General features: G+C 32.3%; 3 protein-coding genes across 3 annotated transcripts; all 3 read left to right on the top strand.

Moving 5' to 3' along the window:
• Positions 1–539: 539 nt before the first annotated feature.
• Positions 540–1114, top strand: LOC123219586 (phospholipase A1-IIalpha-like). Its single transcript, XM_044641591.1, has one exon. The coding sequence runs from the start codon at positions 621–623 to the stop codon at positions 1032–1034; it is 414 nt and encodes a 137-aa protein (XP_044497526.1). The 5' UTR covers positions 540–620; the 3' UTR covers positions 1035–1114.
• On the top strand, positions 1035–2142 carry LOC123219691 (phospholipase A1-II 4-like; the record flags this gene model as incomplete). Its single annotated transcript, XM_044641683.1, has 2 exons — positions 1035–1187; positions 1330–2142. Coding segments are annotated over 2 exons (714 nt in total), but the record flags the coding sequence as incomplete, so codon positions are not given.
• Positions 2143–18263: 16121 nt separating this feature from the next.
• On the top strand, positions 18264–20543 carry LOC123218655 (berberine bridge enzyme-like 26). Its single transcript, XM_044640179.1, has one exon. It carries the CDS (start codon positions 18272–18274, stop codon positions 19832–19834), a length of 1563 nt encoding a protein of 520 aa, XP_044496114.1. The 5' UTR covers positions 18264–18271; the 3' UTR covers positions 19835–20543.
• Positions 20544–21768: the final 1225 nt, after the last annotated feature.

Below are 21768 nucleotides of genomic sequence, written 5' to 3'. Positions count from 1 at the left end.
AAATTTGAATCGCTCAATTGTAAAACAAATAGTATTATGGAAAACTATTGACGCTCTCCTCCGAAGCCCAGTTGCTTACAACTACAAGTCAATGAAAATCAGTGATAAGCCGAGTTGCTTGCAACTACAAGTCAATGAATATGAGTGTGTCTGAAGAAAGAAATGACTTGGACTTCTTCCAAGATAAATTTAAAAGGAAAACATACGGAAGAAACAAAACAAAGTACTAATCAGACGTTTAATGTAAAATTCATTCAGCTTCATTTTATTCGTGGAAAAGTCTTTAATTACTGCTTCCCCATGTTTAGTATCCTGAGAGAATGAATCTGCGTGTGCATGAGTCAACAGCAGCGTCAAATTTGATTATTTTGCACTAAAATTCTTTGAAAGAGAGAATCTTTATAGCAATTTCCTAGGTAATTTATCCCCCGCCCTTTGTTTGAATGTGTCAATGATTAATAGTCTCTTTGTCAACTAACTGAAGTCTATAAATATCAACCGGCTTTTCTTTGAAAGAACACATTACTCCATCTGCCTTCTCTTTGAAAGAGTACGAACATTACTACATTCTTAATTGAATTTTCAGATTCCAAGTAGCAAAACAAAAGCAAGAGTATTTGATGGGCGACATAGCAAAGAATTGGAAGCAGCTAAGCGGTGAGAATGACTGGGAAGGTCTATTGGATCCTCTTCACATCAATCTCCGTCAATATATAATTCACTATGGCGAGAGGGTTCAAGCTGTTTACGACTCCTTCAATCACGAGAAGTCATCTCCATTGTATGGATTTCCTCTATACGCACCCAAAGATCTCTTCTCCAAAGTTGGCCTAGAGAAAGGAAATCCTTTTAAGTATACCATCACCAACTATCTCTACGCAATGGCAGATATCGATTCCAGCATTGATTGGATTGTAAAGGACCAATCTTCGTGGATCGGTTACATTGCTGTGGCCACAGATGAAGGAAAGGCTGCTTTAGGAAGGAGAGACATTCTCATTTCCTGGAGAGGAACTCTTTTGAGTGGCAAATGATTGAAGGAAGTCAATTGGCCTCTAACTTCAGCTTCAAACTTACTTGGGGACACTCCTCACAATCCTCACCCTCATGTGCACCAGGGATTTCATTCGCTCTACACATCGTCAAACCCAAAATCACAGTACAACAAATTCAGTGCTAGAGATCAGGTACCCATAAATGCTGAGATCATGAGAGAATCCTAATCTTAATATTGAGCATTCACTTAATAGTTTTAATTTGGAGTAGTGTGTGGTCATCTTGCTTTTCAAGTCACTAATGAATACCCTTTCTAACTAATTACTAATGCAGGTACTGCGTGCAGTGAGAAAATTGGTAGATAAATACAAAGATGAGGAAATGAGTATAACGATAACAGGTCATAGCTTGGGTTCAGCACTTGCGACATTGAATGCAGTAGACATAGTTTCGGGAGGATATAATAAGCCCACGGGATCGGATAAAGCATGCATGGTCACAGCTTTCGTGTTTGCGAGCCCCAAGGTGGGAGACAAAGGCTTCAAGACTGCATTCAACAAACTCAGCAATCGTCATCTCTTGCACATTAGAAACATCAACGACATAGTTCCTAAATTGCCTTTTATTTTCTACTTTAAAGTGGGAAAGCAGCTAAAATTTGACACTACTAAGTCAACGTACGTAAAAGCTGATAATGCTAAGGCAATAGGTGCTTTGCATAATTTAGAGAATTATCTTCATGGAATTGCAGGGACGATGTCAGAAGGGAGTGGTAAATTTGAACTGATTGTTAAACGTAATATTGCACTCGTGAACAAAGGAGCAGATCTTTTGAAGAGTGAATTTGGTGTACCACCTTCCTATGATGAACAAAAGAATGGTTCAACAGAATGATGGCTCCTGGAAGTTGGAGTATTATGTTCCAGAGTGTCCTAGTTCCAGAGTATTATGTTATATTTATAGAAGAAATAGGTCGATTTTAGAATTGCAAATATGGCTACAATGACATGCGTCCTCCTGAAATTTGGACATAAATTGGACATTGTAACTAAATATATGATGCAAGTTGGTTTTCTATTACAGTTTGTGAGTACAGTTATCATGTAAATAAATCAAGGGCCAATTTATCGATTTATCGATACATTACATGCCGAAATTAATCACACAACGGAATAAAAATAATCAAAAGTTAAAACGGTAAAGGGGAAATAGTATTCTTACATCCATGGGACCAACTCCAACCAATTTTAATTAACTAAACTTGTCAAAATGTCAAATACAAGAAGTTTGGTCAAATGACACATCACCAACGTGCTCTGATAAACCCTAAGGTTTGACCGTACTCAAAGTTTGCTAGAACCCAAAGACATGTATTTGCATAAGAGGACAAAAAAGCTCTTAACCTTCATTGTTGTTTCATATAAATATCAAATAACTCACTTATGCTTAGTTTTAAAAACACGAATTCTCACCATCAAAAAAAGACCAGGGAGTTGCCTACACTGATATATCGTATATACACCCTATAAGTATTTTAATAAAATGTTTGTGAATTTATCATACTATGAGTGTAATCTGGAAGAAGTTTTTACGATTCGTTTATATTGTTTAATTAAAATATTGAATTGTTCTAAGACTACAAATTCCTTACAATTGATGCACATTTATTTGATTTCGCATCATGATCTCAAGCAATCAAGGTTGTTGGTTGATTGAGCTCATTTTTCTTTTTATTTTCAACAAACTAGTCACTCAGCTCTTTCAAAGTGACACCTTTTGAAGCCATTCCAAAATAAAAAGTGATTGATCATTCGAGCAAATCAAAATGAAAAGTAAGCTAATGAAAGTATTCTCAAATGGTGAACAAGAATACATATTTGGGGTTTAATATATGTGAAATTGATAAAAGTACATCTAAATCATTTATTTAGTATTCGATAATAAAGCACTCTAACAACCCAAAAAAACATCAAATTATGTTTACAAGTGGTTGAGCATGTGACCACAACTAATAATAATATTTCTTTGAAGGAAAAAGTGATCACAAGGAAATTTTTAAAGAGATCGAGCACAAATTGACATACCTTTTCTTAATAAAAGAAATTTAAGTTCAAATCATCGATGAAAAAAAAAGAATTCACTTATATTGGTCCATAAAATTAAAAGAAAATCATTATAAATTGATTAGAGTACAATTGTATCATAGAATATTATCAAAGTCATTTATGGGAATCAATTGCGTAATACTTAATAACACAGTTATGCAAGACATGGAGTTGAACATTCAAATAAATTAGCAGTGTTAAAGCGACACACTTCAAATCACTATTTATGACTTCGTCTTTTGTCTGTGTAGTATCCTCACAGGGGGTACAACATCTTTTGAGCACGCCCCACCACCCCTACCATGCAAACACCGCGCACCCACCTTCACCCCCACACCCAAAGCACACCCCCCCCCCCCCCCCCCCCCCCCCCCCCCCCCCAAGCCCCCCTATCTTTCCCTCATGGCCTATTTCTTGTCTTGATATTTACTTTTTAAAAGTCAATTTCACATATTCTTGCATTTTTTGGCACTATTGTTCCAATTCATGTAACTTTGTGTAGCTCTCACACTTACAATGAGGTAACCCTCTCCACAATCGATCTTCCAAAACATAAGGAGCAATACATTAAAAAAGATTAATCAAACATGACTTTCACACTCCAAGGTGAACTTTGAGTGTTAACATGACACTAAATAAGATTCGGTCATGCATGACTAAGCAATAGTAAATTATACATTTATTGATCATTATATTAATTAATTCTAATTGAAGCATAACAATTAACTTCCTCAAGTTTACAAAAGTTTGAAAATCAAGTGTCTTGGTGAATAAGTTAGTCAATTGTGCATTAGTGCGAATGCAATCTAAACAAATAGTTTTCTTTTTCAACACTTTATGAAGTGAAGGTTTTTTTAGTAGTACCTCTTTTGTTGCCATGATCAACAAGACAAGTAGTTAGTCTTTCACCAAACTCTTGGAGCTTGATTGAAACCGTATAATGCCTATTTAAGTTTGTACACATGACCATGCAAGTGAGGATCCTCAAATCCAATAGCTACTCCACATATACTTATTTCATCAAGAAACCATTCAAAAAAGCACTTTTACATCCATATGATATAGTTTAAATTTTAAACAACAAGAAAGTGCAAGCATCAATTGTATGGATTCAAGTCTTACCACAAGAGAAAATGTTTCATCAAAGTCTACTCTTTCTATTTGAGTGTATCCTTGAGTAACAAATGGAGCCTTATTCCTTACAATATTACCAAACTCATCAAATTTGTTTTTAAATTACTCATTTAGTTCTAATGACATTTTCATCAGTTTGTCATAATATAAGACTCCATATGTCATTCCGCTTGACTATTGCTCAAGTTTTTCTTGCATAACAGAAATCCAACAATCATTCATCAAGGTTTGTTTTGCAATTTTTCGACTTTGTCAAAGAGACAAAACATAAATGATTTATATCATTTTTCAATTTTCTCCTCGTAACCATTACCTTTTCTAAATTCCCTATTATAATTGATGGTGAACGAACTTTATAATGGAGTTTCCCTTCTTGATCTTCTCTAAGGTTAAGTAGCTTCCTCTATTATTTTCAATGTTGTAGGAAGTTTGAAAAGATTCAACTTCTCAATCAACTTAGTGGTTAGAACTTCTTGTATGTACTTCAGAAGTAAAAGATATGGTCATAGTAAAGTTTGGTGTTAGCGCAAAACTTTTGATCTCATCTTCCTTTGAGTCTTTACATAATTTTCCTCTTCACAAAGCACAACATGTATATATTCTATAATCTTCTCAATTTGCATATTATAGATTTTATAAGATCTACTATTAGCTAAATAACCTAAAAATATTCCCCCATCTTTTATAGCATCAAATTTTCTTAAATGCTATCTATCATTAAATATGTAACACTTAAACCTAAAAATATAAATATAAGATTGAAAAGACCAAGTGTCTTAAACTCATACTAGATCCGATCAGGTCAATTTCAACTCCTTACAAGGTCAAAATTGAAATCAACTATGTAACATTTGATGAATAATATTCATTTAGTTTTGCAACCCTAATTTGAATTTCTTCTTGGTATCAAAGCGACAAAAATCCTTCTATTTTTTTCAACTCTAAAATTTATTTTTGTATTTAAAATCATTTAGTTTCTTTTATTTTTTAATTTTGTATTTAAAAAAACCTATTTTCCTTACTTTTTTCTCTATTTTAAACAAAAACAATTAAACTAAAATTTCCCTCGCCCTCCCCCCCCCACCCAAGATTCTAGGGTTTCCTTTTTCGTTTGAATAATTTCAACTCACCCTCTATCTTTTTCTTCTCACCACTGCCACCCCAAAGTTTTGAAATCTTGTTAGTGCTAACCTTGATTTCTTCTCCAATTGTCACTTCTCATTTAGATGATCTTTTTCTTTGTTTCTGGCTGACTCTTTTACTCGAGACCGAGCCTTGCTTCTCCTCCAATGTCAACATAGTCTCCTTCTCTAATAGACTTTCTTTCTCTCCTTGAGTTCTTGTCGTTCTTTCTCTTCATCTCGCACGACACCCCTTTATCTCCAAGAAGCATTACATTGAGACCAAGCGTCTCGTGCTCTATTATATTCGTCGGCTCTTCTCTTTTCCAGTCTAACACTTCTCTCCTCCTGTGGATGAGTTATCTTATTCTAGTCTCTTCTACTCTTGAGTTCTTTTCACCAGTCGCCTTTTTCAATCTTCTAATCATCAGTCTCTATGGCTGATTTGAGAACAACTCTAATTTAGATGCCTCTTGGTAGTCCTCCCTCTAGTTTCTTATTGTTGACTATTTCTTCTCCTACCTTAATTCTTGTTGTTTCCATGGAGACTACTTCTTTTCATCATATCTTCCTCTAAGCACGATTTCTTTGACTATTCCTAGCTCTTTTGCCTCACTCCCTATAATAGTTAATATTGGTAGCTATTTTTCCGAGCTCATGGTATGCAATATGCATCTTGCATAGAAGTTTCAATTTATGAATGTACTTGCCATTCATGATTTACAATATTTGATTGTTGGTGATACACGTCCTCTACCATCATTACTTCTTGATGGCTCTTCTAATTGGCTTACTTACATAGGTTACTAGTAGACAAATTACTTTGACTTGGATTAAATCAATAGTATCACCTATAATTATTCAGTTTTTGTTGTTGTCCTATGTTATTACTGTTGAAGCATTGTCTCTAATTGATCGATGTCCAAATTCAATTTTTAGAATTCATCTCGCTCCCTCAGTGACAAATTGTAAACTTTCTAAAAAGCTTCTAATCAGACCATGATTGATTATCTCATTGATGCCAAGTTTATATTTGACTCCCTTGCTATAGTAGGGTTTCCTATTTTGGATGTCGATTTTGTAGAGTATGTCATTAATGGTTTAGGTCCCAAATACCAATCGTTTATCATATCTTTGCTTTTTCATCCTTCTATAACTTTTGATGAATTATATGATTTTCTCCTTCGCAAGGGGCATTTTCACAAGAACATATTTAAGTATGTCCTCTCCAGATGTTGCTATGGCTATGGCTCGATCATCCTCAAAATCTTTTGGTTCCTCTAACGTTTCTAGCAAGCACAGCTCCTATTTCAATGGTGGTAATAACTGTAAGCATGGGTGTGGGCGTGGTCATGGCCATAGGAGTGGTGCTTAATCTACTCCACAACCCATGTATTAGCCTTTCTTGCTCCTAACTCGACTAGTGTTCTTCCTCAAGGGCCTTGTCAAATTTGTGACAAACATGGGCACTCTGCTCGGGTTTATCCACAACAAGGAAACTTTACATATATAGCTAATTTTATGGCTACTTTTTTTGCTTTTATGTTCTTATTCAAATTAGTTTATAGACTCTAGTGCTATACATCATATGACACCTAGTGCTTCAGTTTTCATCCTCTTCTTACCATTCCACTGGTATGTCTTCTGTGATTATTGGCAGTGATCATTCATTGTCAAATCACATCAGGGGTCTATTTCTTTACCTAAATTACCTCACTATCCAGTTATTTTTATGATGTTTTATGTGTTACATCATTATATAAAAATTTGTTATCTATTCATAAGTTTACCTTTGACATTAATTTCGTATGTCTTATTGACTCATATGGTTTTTAATTAAGGATAAATAAATAGGTCAAATTATTTTTTCTAGTTGTAATAGTAATATCTATATCAATTTATTTCTCTTGTTATTGTCATCTATTCCTCTATTCATGTCTCATCTAATGTTTGGCATCATCATCTAGGTCATCCATCTTCCACAATGCTCAAGAATGTTCTTGCCTCTGTTTCCAATTGATTTTGTCCTTCATAGAATCCTTCATTAGTTTGTTAGGTATGCCTTCTTAGTAAAAGTCATCACCTCCCTTTTACCAAATGTACTTATACTATTCATAATCCTCTTGAGCTTCTTTAACTTGATGTTTGGGGTCTTACTTATGTTCAGTCGTTGTCATTTTTTTGTTATTATTTGTCTATTATTAATAATTTTAGTCGGTGCACATGGTTATATCTAATGTTTAGAAAGTCTGATGTTACTGTTGTATTTGCTAAATTTAAACTAAACATAGAGAAATTTTTTTTCTTATTTTATTCAAATTATTCGTTTGAATGGTGGTGGTGGTGAATTTGATAACAATTGTTCCTTCCTTAAGTCACATGGTATTACACATCAATTGGTTTGCTCTTATGCTTCTGCCTAACATGTTGTTGTTAAGAGGAAAAACCATGATATAGTGGAAAAAGGACATTGTCTTTTATTATAGGCTAACCTACCTCTACCCTTTAGGTAGAGGCTTTTTGTACTGTTGTGTTTTTTTATAACAAGTTGCCCATATCATTGCTCAAGAATAAAATGCTTTTAAAGTTCTACTTCACCATCCTCCAGACTATGGATGTTTATGCACTTTTGGTTGTGCTTATTATCCTTTACTTACCCCGACTACTTCATATAAATTGACACCTCGATCCACTTTATGCTTATTCTTAGGGTATGATGTTTCACATCGTAGGTATCATTGTCTACATTTGCCCACTAGTAATGTTTACATCTCTTGTCATGTTCTATTTCACGAGACCATCTTTTCTAGCTATGGTGCTACTTCTTCCTCCTTGGAGCCTCCTTTAAGGTTTCACTTCTTGTCAATTATGTCTATGGTTGTATAACTCTCAGATTTAATAGGTCCACCTTTCTTAACTACTCTTGTAATATGATCTAGTCTTGTATAATCTGATAGTAGTTTTCTACCACTCTCAGTCTCTACTAGCTTTCCTATTTCACTTTCAATTGCTCTAGCCTTTGTAAAGACCTTACTTTCTAATCGAGTTGAGACACCACTAATTCGACCTAAGTTTCAAAGCATCAATGAAATCATGGCTTCCTCTCCTTATGTGCTTTCTTGGGCTCTTTTTATTGAAGCTACTGACTCGAAATTCCATGAGCTAACCACCTTTAAGCAAGCTTAATCCTTTCCTCATTAACGTCAAGCAATAAGTGAAGAATATAACACTTTTATGCGAAACAACACTTAGGTTCTTATTCTGTTGTCTCCTTAACATAATTTGATTAATTTTCACTAGGTTTACAAGGCCAAACATCATATGGATGGGTCTATTGAGAGGTATAAGGCTTATCTGGTTGCCAAAGGTTTTCACCAGTAAACAGGTGTTGATTTTATTGATACATTAAGTCCTGTTGTCAAACCGACTACTATCCACATAATCCTTACTCTCGCCATAATGTATAACTAGTTGTTATGCCAACTTGATGTCAAAAATACATTATTTTAAGGGTACCTCACTGAAAAAGTATTCATAGAGTAGTTTTTTATATTCATGAAGTAGCTTTCTGGGTTCACAGACCCTAGTCAACCATCCCATATTTGTCATATTATTGAAGCAATCTATGCTTTTAAATACACACCTCAAGTGTGGCATCAATTGTTATATTCCTTTTTACTTGACTTTGGGTTTGTCAATAGTCAATCTAATCCTTCACTCTTCATTCATCGTACCTCTACATCAGTTGTGATTCTATTTGCTTATGTGGATGATTTGGTTATTACTAGCTCTGATACATCAGTTGTTATAGAGTATGTTTCTACTTTATGTTCTACCTTTGCTTACCAAAATTTGGATGCCCTTAATTTCTTCCTTGGTATGGAAGTTGTTCGATAGTCCACGACTTTGCATCTATCTTAACGACTCTACATGGTGGATTTTCTTTGTCAATTCCAACTTGACTCATATGCTCCTTATGTCACCTCTCTTGTTAATTCCAAGGTATCACCGTATGTTGATGATGATTTTCCTAGACCCTACACTCTATCGTAGCATGGTTGGTGGCCTATGGTATCTTACTCTCATTCAGCCTGATTTCATCTTTGTCGTCAATCAAGTAGCTCAACGCCTCTCTACACCTACTCACAAAAACATGTATGTAGTTAAGCATATTTTTTAGTATATTAAGGGTTCTCTATGTCATGGCCTCATCTTTCTTCTTGACTCTAATCCTCATGTTATTGCCTACTCTAATATTGATTAAGCTGCTAATGTTTCCATACACCACTTTGTTATTAGTGGTTACAGTTTTTTTTTATGCAACCTTATCTATTAAACCACCAAGAAATCAGTTGTTGTGTCCTAATCTAGTACTAAGTTAGAGTTATATGTCCTCGCACATATGATTGTTGATGTTTGATGGCTTTGCATCTTTTACAGGAGCTCGAAATTCTATTTCGTTCATCTCTACCTTTGTTGTGTGACAATCAGTTAACTCTACACATGACTACCAATCTTATGTTTCATGCTCGCACTCAGCATATTGTCATTAATCTGCATTTCATTTGTGAGTTGGTTGCTCATAGGGTTATTCGACTTTGACATGTTCTTACCATATCTTAACTTGTCTATATATTTACAAAAGGACTGTCTCATGAATACTTTATCTCCTTGTGTCATCAACTGTAGTTCCATGAACTACCACTGCAATTGCTTGGGAGTGTTAAATAAAATATTTATCTTATTATTTCATGTGTAATTAGTTTTAATTATTTACTAGGATTAGTATTCCTTATACGATTCATATTATTGTTCATATTAAGATTCAAAATTCTATTCATATTCAGACTGTCTTGTAATATTATAAATTGTACTTCATTTGGTGAATAATATTCATTCAATTTTACAATCGTAAATCGAATTTTTTCATCCCCAAACTTGGTTCAACTCTTAGATAACCTTAAAAGCCAAAATTACATAAACAAACTTTTATCTTGAAAATGATAGTAAAATTGAGACACTGTGAGATAAAAGTGCTGAAAAAGAGAAATGGAACTAAGGGATAAAAGGGTTACCTTGAAAGAGCCTTAATTTTTGGGTCACTTTTTAAGTGAACCGACCCCTTCAATACTAGTCAAATAAAATTTTCTGTCAAATTTGATGAGGATTTATTAGTTTGATCCTTCACACTTCACAATGTCAACTAGTTTGTGGGTTTTGCAGTATCTTCGTGAAAATTTTTGGGCTTCTGGAAGTAAGCTCCATAGGGTTTGCTAAATTGGTTTTCTAAGGTCCACCAATCTTAGGCCAAAGTTTTTGGGCCATTCGTTAAGTTGTCTTTTTCATCTTTACGTTGTAAGAGGGGCAAATTTTATAATTTAAGAGTTGGATTCAATCGAGGGAAGCCTTAATAACACCCAGTACAGGACTAACTTAAATACAAAAAACTCTGTTTAAAACAGATGAACTATAGTTTACACTCAATTGAAAAAATAAATAATAATAATTTATATTCATTCTGAATTGGCATAACTTTAAATATTTAAATAAATTTGAATTTACCTTGTTCTTTAGCTTGAACTAAACAATTTAAGTTTGAACCGAACCCAACTTTTAAGAGTTTAATTTTTCCCGAAATTTGGGAATCACTGCCTTCGGTAGTAGTGAGCAATGTTTAGAATTTCAGCATGAGTAAAAGGGTACCAGTTGGGTTCATTATCTAAAGGCAAATTGCTAAACTAATACCTTTTGCATTCAAATGTTTCATCTTCCATGTTATGTGCTTTTATGTTTTTTGGTTGATTTTAATTCAGTGGTGCACAGATCTACAAGCCGCCATTGTTGACTGGATTTGAAATTACAAACGGAGAGATGAATGATGAAAACTCGTTTCAACAAAACCAACAAACAACTTGACAAACAATAACTAATGAACGATGACTATTTCAGCTTTTCTTTTTTCAGGGGGTAAAGCATTATGTCCCACCATTTTTTACCCCAATCTCAAATCTATACCCACGGCAGATCAAAATCCACTTTTCCCACCCATGACCAAACTGTCATCCATTTTTGTTGTTAAAGGAAGGGGTAAAATAGTTATTTTACTGTTTATATTAAAAACTTATAAAATTTATTATTTTTCACTCCCATAGGTTTTAAAAACTAACATTTCATCTTTACCTAAAGTTTTTAAACTTTAAAAAGTAGCATTTTCACCCCCAAACCTAGGGTTTCCATATTTTTTAAAATGCAACCGCCCCCCATAACTTTCAAAAATAATAGTTTCACCCTCGTTCTTCAATTTTATCTTCCAACGTCATCATCAGCCTCCTCCTTCTCTTGGTGCGATGACAATGGTGCGACGAAGAGATCTACATCTCCCCGTTGCAAGGTGCGACGAATAGATGAAGATCTTTTCGTCACACGATGTGACAAAGAGATGGAAATATCTTCGTCACACCACTGTGCGACGAAGAGATCTCTCTTCATCGCTCCACCCAGACGATGAAGGATGACTCATCGTCGTCCTTCGTCGCTCATTGTGTCGTCCAGACATGACAACGAAGGACGACGAAATGTCGTCCTTCATCTATTCTTCTAGATCTAGACAACACTTCGTCCTCCAGATCTGGGTGACGAAGGGTCATCCTTCGTCGTCCTTTGTCGTCGGAGATGTGAGATCGGTGGAATGGGTCAGCCGTCGATGGTGGCCAGAGAATGAAGCAAATCATAGGGGTGAAATTAAACTTTTTAAACTTTGAAGATGGGTTGAGTTGTTAGTTTTTAAAACCTGAGGGGAAAAATGGCGAAATTTTAAAGTTTTGAGGTTTTAACTAGTAAAATATCGATTTTACCCCTGTCTTTAACTGAGAAATTAGACAGCAGTTTGGTCATAGGTGGGAAAAGTAGATTTTGATCTGTCGTGGGTATCAGTTTGAAATCAGCCTAAAAAATGGGTGGGAAATAGTCCTTTTCCCTTTTTCAGGCTATGAACATGAAAATATCTAGCTGCTGAAACAAATTCACTAAGGAGCCTAGCGATGAAGTCTTGGTAGCTTGATTCTCGTTGGTAAAACATTCCCATCTCTTGGCCTTCATCATGAAGGCTTCATGTTAGGCTTGCCCACAAAAATAGAAAGGCCCACGACATGACCCTATATATAGGGTTGTGTCATGTCAAGCCTTAAAGCAGGTTGGTCTATAGATCAACTTGTTTGAAATTAATAAAAAATAAATTTAAAAAATATTTAAATTTATTCATATAAATTTGTTTTCAAATTGATACAACTGAAGATTGTAAATTGTGAGTCAATCTTCTAAATCATATTTCGTTTATATTTTGAAATTATGTAAAATAATTTTTTATTTTGAGTTTTGATTATAGTTTGAATGATTTTTAAATTAAATTAAAGTATAAACTATATTTTTTTTAAATACAAATATATAACAAATAATACTATATATATTCACTTTAAATACATAATTTTTTATATTTATATGTGTTATTATATGAATGAGTATTAACAAATATAAATATATATATATAGTTTCATTATATGTATAACTATATTTGACAAAATTTATCAATATATAATATAACTTATATTTTTCATATTTATTTTATTATTTTTATACGTGTTTCATATATATATATATATATATATATAAATATATATATATATATTCAACATATTTATATTATGTTTTTAAAAATTATAATTCAATTAATTTTATTAAATAATATAAATTTAAAATAGAATTATTTTAATATATTTAAATCATAATTCAAACCAAATTAAACTATATTTTTTTAATTCATTTGGATTTGATTTAAAATTTAAAATTTAAAATAGTTAGATTAAATTTGAAAATTTTTTAAACTTTTTTTTTTTCAATTTAGTTTAACAAAATTTTCAAACCGAACTATAGATAACCCTAATTTCCATCATTATAAAAAAAATACATTGTACTACTTACTATGTATGACATCCAATTCAAATAGCTAATTACTTATGAAGTGATTAGATTCATTATCCACTAATTTTACTAAACAAAAAATTAAAAATTAAGAAAAACTATATATATTTAAAATAAATACTAATTTATATATTAATATAGATGTGTTATTATATAATTATTTATTATTTTATATTTAATTTAAAATTATTATTTTATATACTAATGTATCATCATTAATATATAAATTAATATTTATTATATATAATCACACATAATTTTATTAATTTTCTTATATTATTTTACAATGAGTTTTAATGTTTTTAATTTAAAGACTCTTAGGAGGTGTTTGGTTTTGATGGTAAAAAAGTTTATCTGATAATTTATCTTTTATTATTTATATTACTTTGTTTAGTTTATAAATAATAAAAAATTTGATAATATTTTATTACTTATAAAACTAAATAGAGATATTACTTATAAATAATAAAAACTAAATGCCCCTTTACTAGTAAGTGTGGTTACATATAACAAGAAAATGGAGATATTAATTTGAAATAAAAAATTGGCAGCCAATCAACTTTATCAATAAAAAATTAGTAGCCAACCACCAACTAACTTTTTAGAAGAAAATTAGTTGGTCAGGTGGCAACCAATTTTATTAAATTAAAAATTAGTTGGGCAGCTTGTTGGCCGGCCAATATAAAATAAACTAAAGTAATTTTAATCAATAAAACAATGATATAAGATTTTAAAAATCTAAAAATAATATAAGATTTTCAAAATCTGTAAGTCATTGGCTCTCTACCAGCTCAACAAAGTAGCTGGTAGGTCCCAAAGGGGTAATTAAACGGGGAAGGTCAGTTAGGTGCAAGTAAAAGAGTATTGAGTTTAACTTCATTTATGATGAATTAAGAAAAGAATTTGGATTTATTTGATAAAGTTAATTGTTAGAATATGAGCTTAACATAGTTTGTGTGATTAATTTTGTTTTGAAGAGATAATCTGAATCTAATTCAAATAAGAGTTTTTCATTAATAAAAACATAATAATTGACAAAAAGTCTATTACTAGATATATAGTTTGATTTATTTGATGTAATCGACTTTGTCTCAAAAAGATAATTTGGCTAAAATTTTTGGTTAAAACTATTGTTATTAAAACTGTTTGGACCAGTTGATTCAACCGGTTCAACCGTGAACCAGCTCTTAATTTGGTTTTGTTCGTCTAAAAAATATCGGTTTTTCTCTTTTATATATATTTATATAAAAAAATAAAATGATAGTGGATAACATTAAAAAAGTATAATTAACTAATTAATTGGAAGTTAAATAATTATTATTAAAAATAAATAAATATTAATTAAAGAGAATAATTGAATTCATTTGATTTTGATAGATTGAAATAAGTTAATTATTTATACAAGTATTTTTAATAGAAAAAAATTATATAAATAATATTAGATTATTTTGTTTGCATACATATTATTTATATTTTAAAATAATAATAAATATTTAATAATATTTAAGAAACATATTATAATTTAAAAATTAATTAAACTATTTGATTCACCTAATTAAATTATAAATTAATAAAATAATTGGTTCAATTACTGTTTTACTTTTATAAAGGCTGGTTATAAAAAAAAAGCAAAAACAAAAACAAAAATAGATGGCAGGGGCTACCGACGCCAAGTTCCAACAAGGATCTAGCCTGACGAAGACCTAATAAACTAAAGATAAAGTTCAAAAAAAAAAAAAAAAAACAAATTTGACTCCCCTTTGGATTTGTGCCGCTATTGTGAAAATATACCAATGTTTTTTTTTTAAATTTTATTTCTATATTATGTTTTAATTTATTTTTGAATTTAATATTAGTATTTTTTATTTTATTATTATTTTAGTAATTAAACTTTGAAATCTAACAAATTTTAGAAATTTTAATTGAAAAGATTATAACCAATTAAATGGTTAAGGGTATCAAAGTCTTTCTGTCGTTAAATCTTAAAATTAACCGCATGAGTGCTAAATTAAGTTACCATTTTATGTTTCTTTTGTCCCTCTATTTAACAAAATAATTATTTTATTTTTAAATTGAAAAAAAATATACATACAAAATTTTGTGTACAATCTAAGGTGACATTTTTTAATTAATAAATATAATTACTTTTTTTCTCATTTTAAAATCTCTTAATCAGATGTTACTATAATATATAAAAGTTTATATAATTTGTTTATATAATATTACTCAATTAAAAAAAGGTATTTTATACGTATTCACTTTTGAATATATATAAATAAATATGTATATAATGATATATTATCATATAATTAAATATTAATTTATCTTTAATTTAAAATTATATAATTATTTGATGATAAATATTAACTGTATTGAAAAAATTGAAACTTGGTTCTTTTTAGTATTTCATGAAAAAGTTTCTAAATTGATTATATCCTGTTTTATTATGATCAAAGAATCCAGATTCAACTTGCAGTTCAAATTGATTGGAAGCCGCAACTGGGAAATTAGATTGAGATTTGGTTCCGAAAGGACGTAGGCTACTGAGAACGAACTTCACGTGTGTGATTTCGCCGTCATGTGATACAACATTTGGTTCAAAGTTTACTTATTATTGACATTTCAGCTTGGTGTGTTTGGCAATTCAAACTTTGCAGTCAGAATTAGCGACGCCAAGTATATTTTGGCCGGTGATTGCAGGAAATCTGACTAAAGTGTAACCACAAGTTTGAGCTCCACAGCAATTGCCTGGAAGCTGATGGGACTTTTATACTTGCAATTTTTTTTAGGGGCTTTCTTCATAGAGCTTCGAAGTCTATAAAAGACGCCTCAAAATAAATAAATAAATAATTACATAAATCAGGTCAGATATTCAAATTGTTATCATATGACAAATTTCTATTAATCCAATCAATGTTTGGTGAAAACTCTGTCTTAGTTATCAAATGTCAAAACGCTCTAGGCAATGATCCATTATGTAGTTTTAACATAGCAAATGGATCTCTTCCCCTAGAATCATCATTTTTAGGTTAGTTTTGCAGATTTTAAATTGAGAGTTTGATCTCAAAATGTTATTAGTAAAAACTTAAACTTTTTTATATATAAAACTATTCTTTTATCATTTAAATTAAATTAGAGTTATTAATGTTATAGGTACAATATTTATGTGGAAAGACCTTTTGGTGTGAGAAAATGAAAAAACCATGGTAACCAAAGGTTCCTTCTAAATAAAACTAGAGGAATACACTAATTTTCAATACCTAATAATTTTGACAAAAAAGGAAAAATTTTAAATTAAATAAAGGATTATTCTATCCAAAACAGGAGGCCAATTTCAGGCTTAATTTCTCTTTGTTCAGAATTCCAAACTAGACCTCCCTCGTTCACAATGAATAGCAATGAGTCACGAACCAGCATGTAAATTTTGAGATCAATCGGATTTGATCAAAGCAGTTGATACAGGCCGGTCAGAATCACAAAAAGCCAGAAAATTTTTACCTTTTTTCTGTTTCTTGTTCAAATTCTTCACTTCACACAATAACATAAAAGAGAAATCTGAAATCTATCGTTTTCTTCTTGGTTTAATTACTCAAATAAAATTGTCAAAAAAAGAACAAAAAGAGAATAAAAATTTAATATTGTTTGGTTGTTTCTCTCCTAATCCCAAAAAAAAAAAAAAAAAACAAAAAGAAAGGTCAAAACTTCCGAAAGTCTTCTAAAAGATCTTTATTATTTTTTTTTCCACATAGGTCCACCACCTACGCAAGTCACCTCAACAATATTCATCAACCGATGCCTCCAATGAGAATCCTTGAATATTCCAAGCAATTAATAATTCAATACAATGTGCTTCAATCACTCTCTCCACTCCGTTCTTATCTTAAATTCCTATGAGGACAATGGCATCAGGAATTATCCATATGCTCTCCATTGACAATGATCAAATAAAAAAAGGCCAAAGGACTTATTCCCACCTAAGGTTTGGAGTAAATCCACTTTCATCCATTAACTTTTGAAAACTCAAATACCTATCCTTCTATTAAAATTTTCAGATAGGGTTAAAGGTAAAATCGTCATTTATCAAAAGTATTTAACAAACTAAAATTTTATCTCATTTTCACTCCTTAATTTTAAAAAATAATAATTTCACCAAAATCTAAATTTTGAAAAGTTATCATTTCCCCCTCGTTATTTTTTTCTCTTCTCTAGCAATCGTCTCCACTCCAACTGATGCCAAAAACCTTACCATCTTCTTCCCCTATCGACACACAAAGATTGACAACCACTTTCATTGGACAAAGACAAATTGTCTTCATTCGACAAAGAGATAAAGATGATCTGCGATCTTCATCTCTTCAGGTCAGACAAAGATGGTTCATCTTTGTCCAATCAAACATCAATGTGGGAGAGTTGTCTTCATTCGATATTTTGAAGAAACGAACAAGATTTGGAGTAGATTTTTCAATTTGGAGAAGTTGAGGAAAACAAATGAGATTTGTTGAGATTTTATCGATTTTGTTGGTCGCTTGTGATTGGGTGTGACAAAGAGCCTTGGAGAAAGGTCATTAGTCTCTAAGAAGGTGGCTAGAGTGGATGTTGTCTTAGGAAAATAGGTTGGTTTTTCAGTTAACCCTAATAGGGGGAAATGGTAATTTTTCAAAACTTAGGTTTTGGGGAAAATTGTTATTTTTTAAAACCAAGAGGTGAAAACGAGATAAAATTTTAGTTTGCCAAATATTTTTTGATAAATTACCATTTTACTTTAATCCTTACTAAAAATTTTAATAGAAAAATAGGTATTTAGGTTTTCAAAAGTTAGTGGGTGAGGTTGACTTGCACCAAACCTTGGATGGGAAAAAGTCTTTTGGCCAATAAAAAATTATATAGCTGCCTATGAATGTAGAAGAAATCAAATATGGTTTCGCAAATTCAGAAATTATGTTGTTGATTTTTATTTTTTTCATCTCTCTTGGGTCGATAACTTCATATTCCGGTCAAGAGAACGGCTTTTTGCTATGTTTTTCGTCTCATTTAGAGCATTCTAATCAAACTTCCCAAGTTTTAATCACCCGGAATAGTTCTGATTATTCTTCTCTGCTGAGATCCTCCATACGGAACGCCAGATTCCTCAACACTTCAACACCGAAGCTTCCAGTGTTTATTGTAACTCCATTTCATGTGTCTCATGTCCAATCTGCCGTAGTCTGTTCCGAAGAAAATGACTTGCAAATAAGAGTTCGAAGCGGAGGCCATGACTATGAGGGACTGTCTTATGTGGGTGAAGCTGATGTTCCTTTTCTCATGGTTGATCTTTTCAATCTTCGATCAATTAGTGTTGACATTGAAAATGAGAGTGCGTGGGTGGAGTCTGGATCAACTCTGGGAGAATTATACTACAAAATTGCGGAGAAAAGTAAGCTCTATGGCTTCCCTGCCGGAAGTTGTTCCACCGTTGGTGTTGGAGGACACATTAGCGGCGGCGGATTTGGTACCATGTTCAGAAAGTATGGTTTGGCTGCTGATAATGTAATTGATGCTAAGATGGTGGATGTTAATGGAAAAATACTGTTTCGAGAAAGTATGGGAGAAGATCTTTTCTGGGCCATTAGAGGGGGTGGCGGAGCAAGTTATGGAGTCATTTTATCCTGGAAACTTCGTCTGGTTCCAGTTCCACCTGCCGTAACAGTTTTCAGTGTTGGACACACATTGGAACAAGGAGCAAGCAGGCTTCTTCAGAAGTGGCAAACCATTGGAAATGAGCTTATTGAAGACCTTTTCATTCATGCGGTGTTGGAAGTTACTGAGGCAAGAAGCGTTAGAGTTTCATTTCTGTCTTTGTATCTTGGTGAGGTTCGAAATCTGATACCTCTGATGCAAGAAAGTTTCCCTGAATTGGGTTTAATGCGAGAAAACTGCAGTGAAATGAGTTGGATTCAGTCAGTTCTCTATTTTGCGGGCTTCTCAATTCATGATTCTCTAGAAGTTTTGCTTGATAGAACTACGCAATTCACGGGGTTCTCCAAGGCGAAATCAGATTATGTGAAAGAACCCGTTTCGGAAGCTGGGTTGGCAGGCCTATACAAAATGCTTCTTGAAGAAGCGACGTCGTATCTGATTTTGACACCTTATGGAGGAAAAATGAGTGAGATTTCGGATACTGAAATCCCATTTCCGCACAGGATTGGGAATTTATACAAAATCCAGTATTTGGTAACCTGGGATGTTGAAGATGGAACAGAGCAACACATTGGCTGGATCAGAAGGCTTTATGAATATATGAAACCTTTTGTTTCAAAGGCTCCAAGAGCTGCATACTTCAACTACAGGGATCTTGATTTGGGAAGGAATAACAATGGAAATACAAGCTTTGAACAGGCAAGAATTTGGGGTTTGAAGTATTTCAAAAAGAATTTCAGAAGATTGGTTCTGGTAAAGACTGCTGTTGATCCTGGTAACTTCTTCAGGAATGAGCAAAGCATCCCAGTTTTCCCTTTAAAATGACAAGAAAATTAGAAAAAGAAATTGGAATGTTAACAAAGCAACAATGAGAACGAAGTGATAGCAGCAATCAAGCATAATGAATAGAGTGTTAACAAAGCAAGAACAGATTCAGAGCAGTATGTCAACCACGTCTAGAACAATAATAAAAGCAACAGTATTGGTAGTATTAACAATAACAACATGCAGGCACAAGGTAAAGGCAGCATATCACTAATACAATCAGACACAAGGTAAAGGTAGCATATCACAAATGCACTCAGACACAGGGTAAAGGCAGCATATGACTAATACAATCAGACACAAGGTAAAGTTAGCATATCACGAATGCACTCAGACACAGGGTAAAGGCAGCATATCTCTAATATTACCAATATGAATAATGGCACCGATTCACACGCATGGCGTGCTTATTTAGCACAAGGATAAGCGGAAGCAGCATAACTTTAATATGGCTAAAGTCAAGCACAACCATAATCAGGGGATTGCAATACATCGGACAGAGTGTTTTATTATATTTTTGCTTTATTTCTTACCAAGAGAGTGTTCACGAGTGTAAACATATAAAGAATCCCTGGGACATGCAAACCTGTGAGCTGGAAAGGCTTTGTTCAAGACGTTAACCCTTTGATGTTCACTAGGGACATATTGAATTTTCACATTTTTTGCAGCCACTTGGTCTCTTATATATGTAATAAACATCTATTTCAATATGTTCAGTTCAAACAAGAAAACAAGGTTGGAAGTTAGAGCATTGACATTCTGATTATCACACTGAATGATTGTATTAGATTACAAACTCTAGCTACATTTCAATGTTTTCGTTTAAAATAACAATATGTTTTCCATCTAACACTTTGTCTACTCTATTTTATTTTTCTTCACCATTAATTTCTCTTGATCTAAGAAACCCTAACTTCTCCAATTGAAATCTACTATTCCTATCAGAAAATTGAATTACATAGAAGTAGCTTAAATAATAGAACTAGCTAGGCACATATGGATCCGTAGCTAAAATAATGGACGTTAGTGAACGTAAACTCTCTCACCAGTCCCTTACTCTTGCCTCATTCTTCTTCAGTTCATTTAGAGATTTCATAGTTAAAGAGTTGTGATTTTATAGTAAACAGTTGATTTTGTAACATCTAGAAAGTTTGGTGTTGAAATTTTGGTTATTTTGGAAAAATAATAGATGAAAAAGAAGATGCAAAAAATGTCATAAATGTAGGTAGAACAATAATCAAAGCATGATTAAGACATATAAGAAAATGATGAAACTTTTACCTACTCCTTCACCTACTACAGGGATATAGGATAATAGATTATGCTCTTCACTTAAAGAAGCTCCAAAAGAATACATCTACCAAACCAAAACTTAGAGAGATGGGAGAGCTTTTAATTTGTTTTATGAGAAAAAGTAAAGTGCAAGAATGTTTATATTAGTTCAAAATAAACTAAAATGGTGGCCCATTTTGCAATTTTAAAATTCTTATTTGGCCCAACAAATTCATAATTTGAAGCCTTGTCATGTATGTATATCAAATATATACCTTAATCACCCTAATTTCATCTTACTAACATCTTCATATTTAAAATGTTATTTTTGCACCCATATAACATTTTATATGATTTTCATTATACTTCGGAAGATGCTAGCCATCCTCGAATAATTAATTCTCCCTCTCAAAAGCTTGGTTTATTGGTGTAATCCTTTAAGTTTATGATGACGTAGTTGTGAGTCTCTTTTTAGACATTCTGAAAGTGAATTCAAAAACTCAATGACTACAATAAACATCTAGCAATGTGTCATAGCCTTTAAGCCACGATAAAGAAATACTTCATCAAACCTAATATGTTTGATCATACGTTTTGTGTAGACAATATCCTTCTGTTATCCAATCCAAATCAATTTTGAACTCATAGATCGTTAAAGTCCT

Source organism: Mangifera indica, chromosome 6 (assembly GCF_011075055.1).
Source record: "Mangifera indica cultivar Alphonso chromosome 6, CATAS_Mindica_2.1, whole genome shotgun sequence".
Classification (NCBI taxonomy): domain Eukaryota; kingdom Viridiplantae; phylum Streptophyta; class Magnoliopsida; order Sapindales; family Anacardiaceae; genus Mangifera; species Mangifera indica.
The sequence above is the reverse complement of the archived record's forward strand: the minus strand, read 5'-3'. Positions and strand labels throughout refer to the sequence as shown.

What these genes read in the sequence shown, in the direction of transcription:
- LOC123219586 (XM_044641591.1), top strand. Translation starts at nt 621, where the DNA reads ATGGGCGACATAGCAAAGAATTGGAAGCAGCTAAGCGGTGAGAATGAC.
- LOC123218655 (XM_044640179.1), top strand. Translation starts at nt 18,272, where the DNA reads ATGTTGTTGATTTTTATTTTTTTCATCTCTCTTGGGTCGATAACTTCA.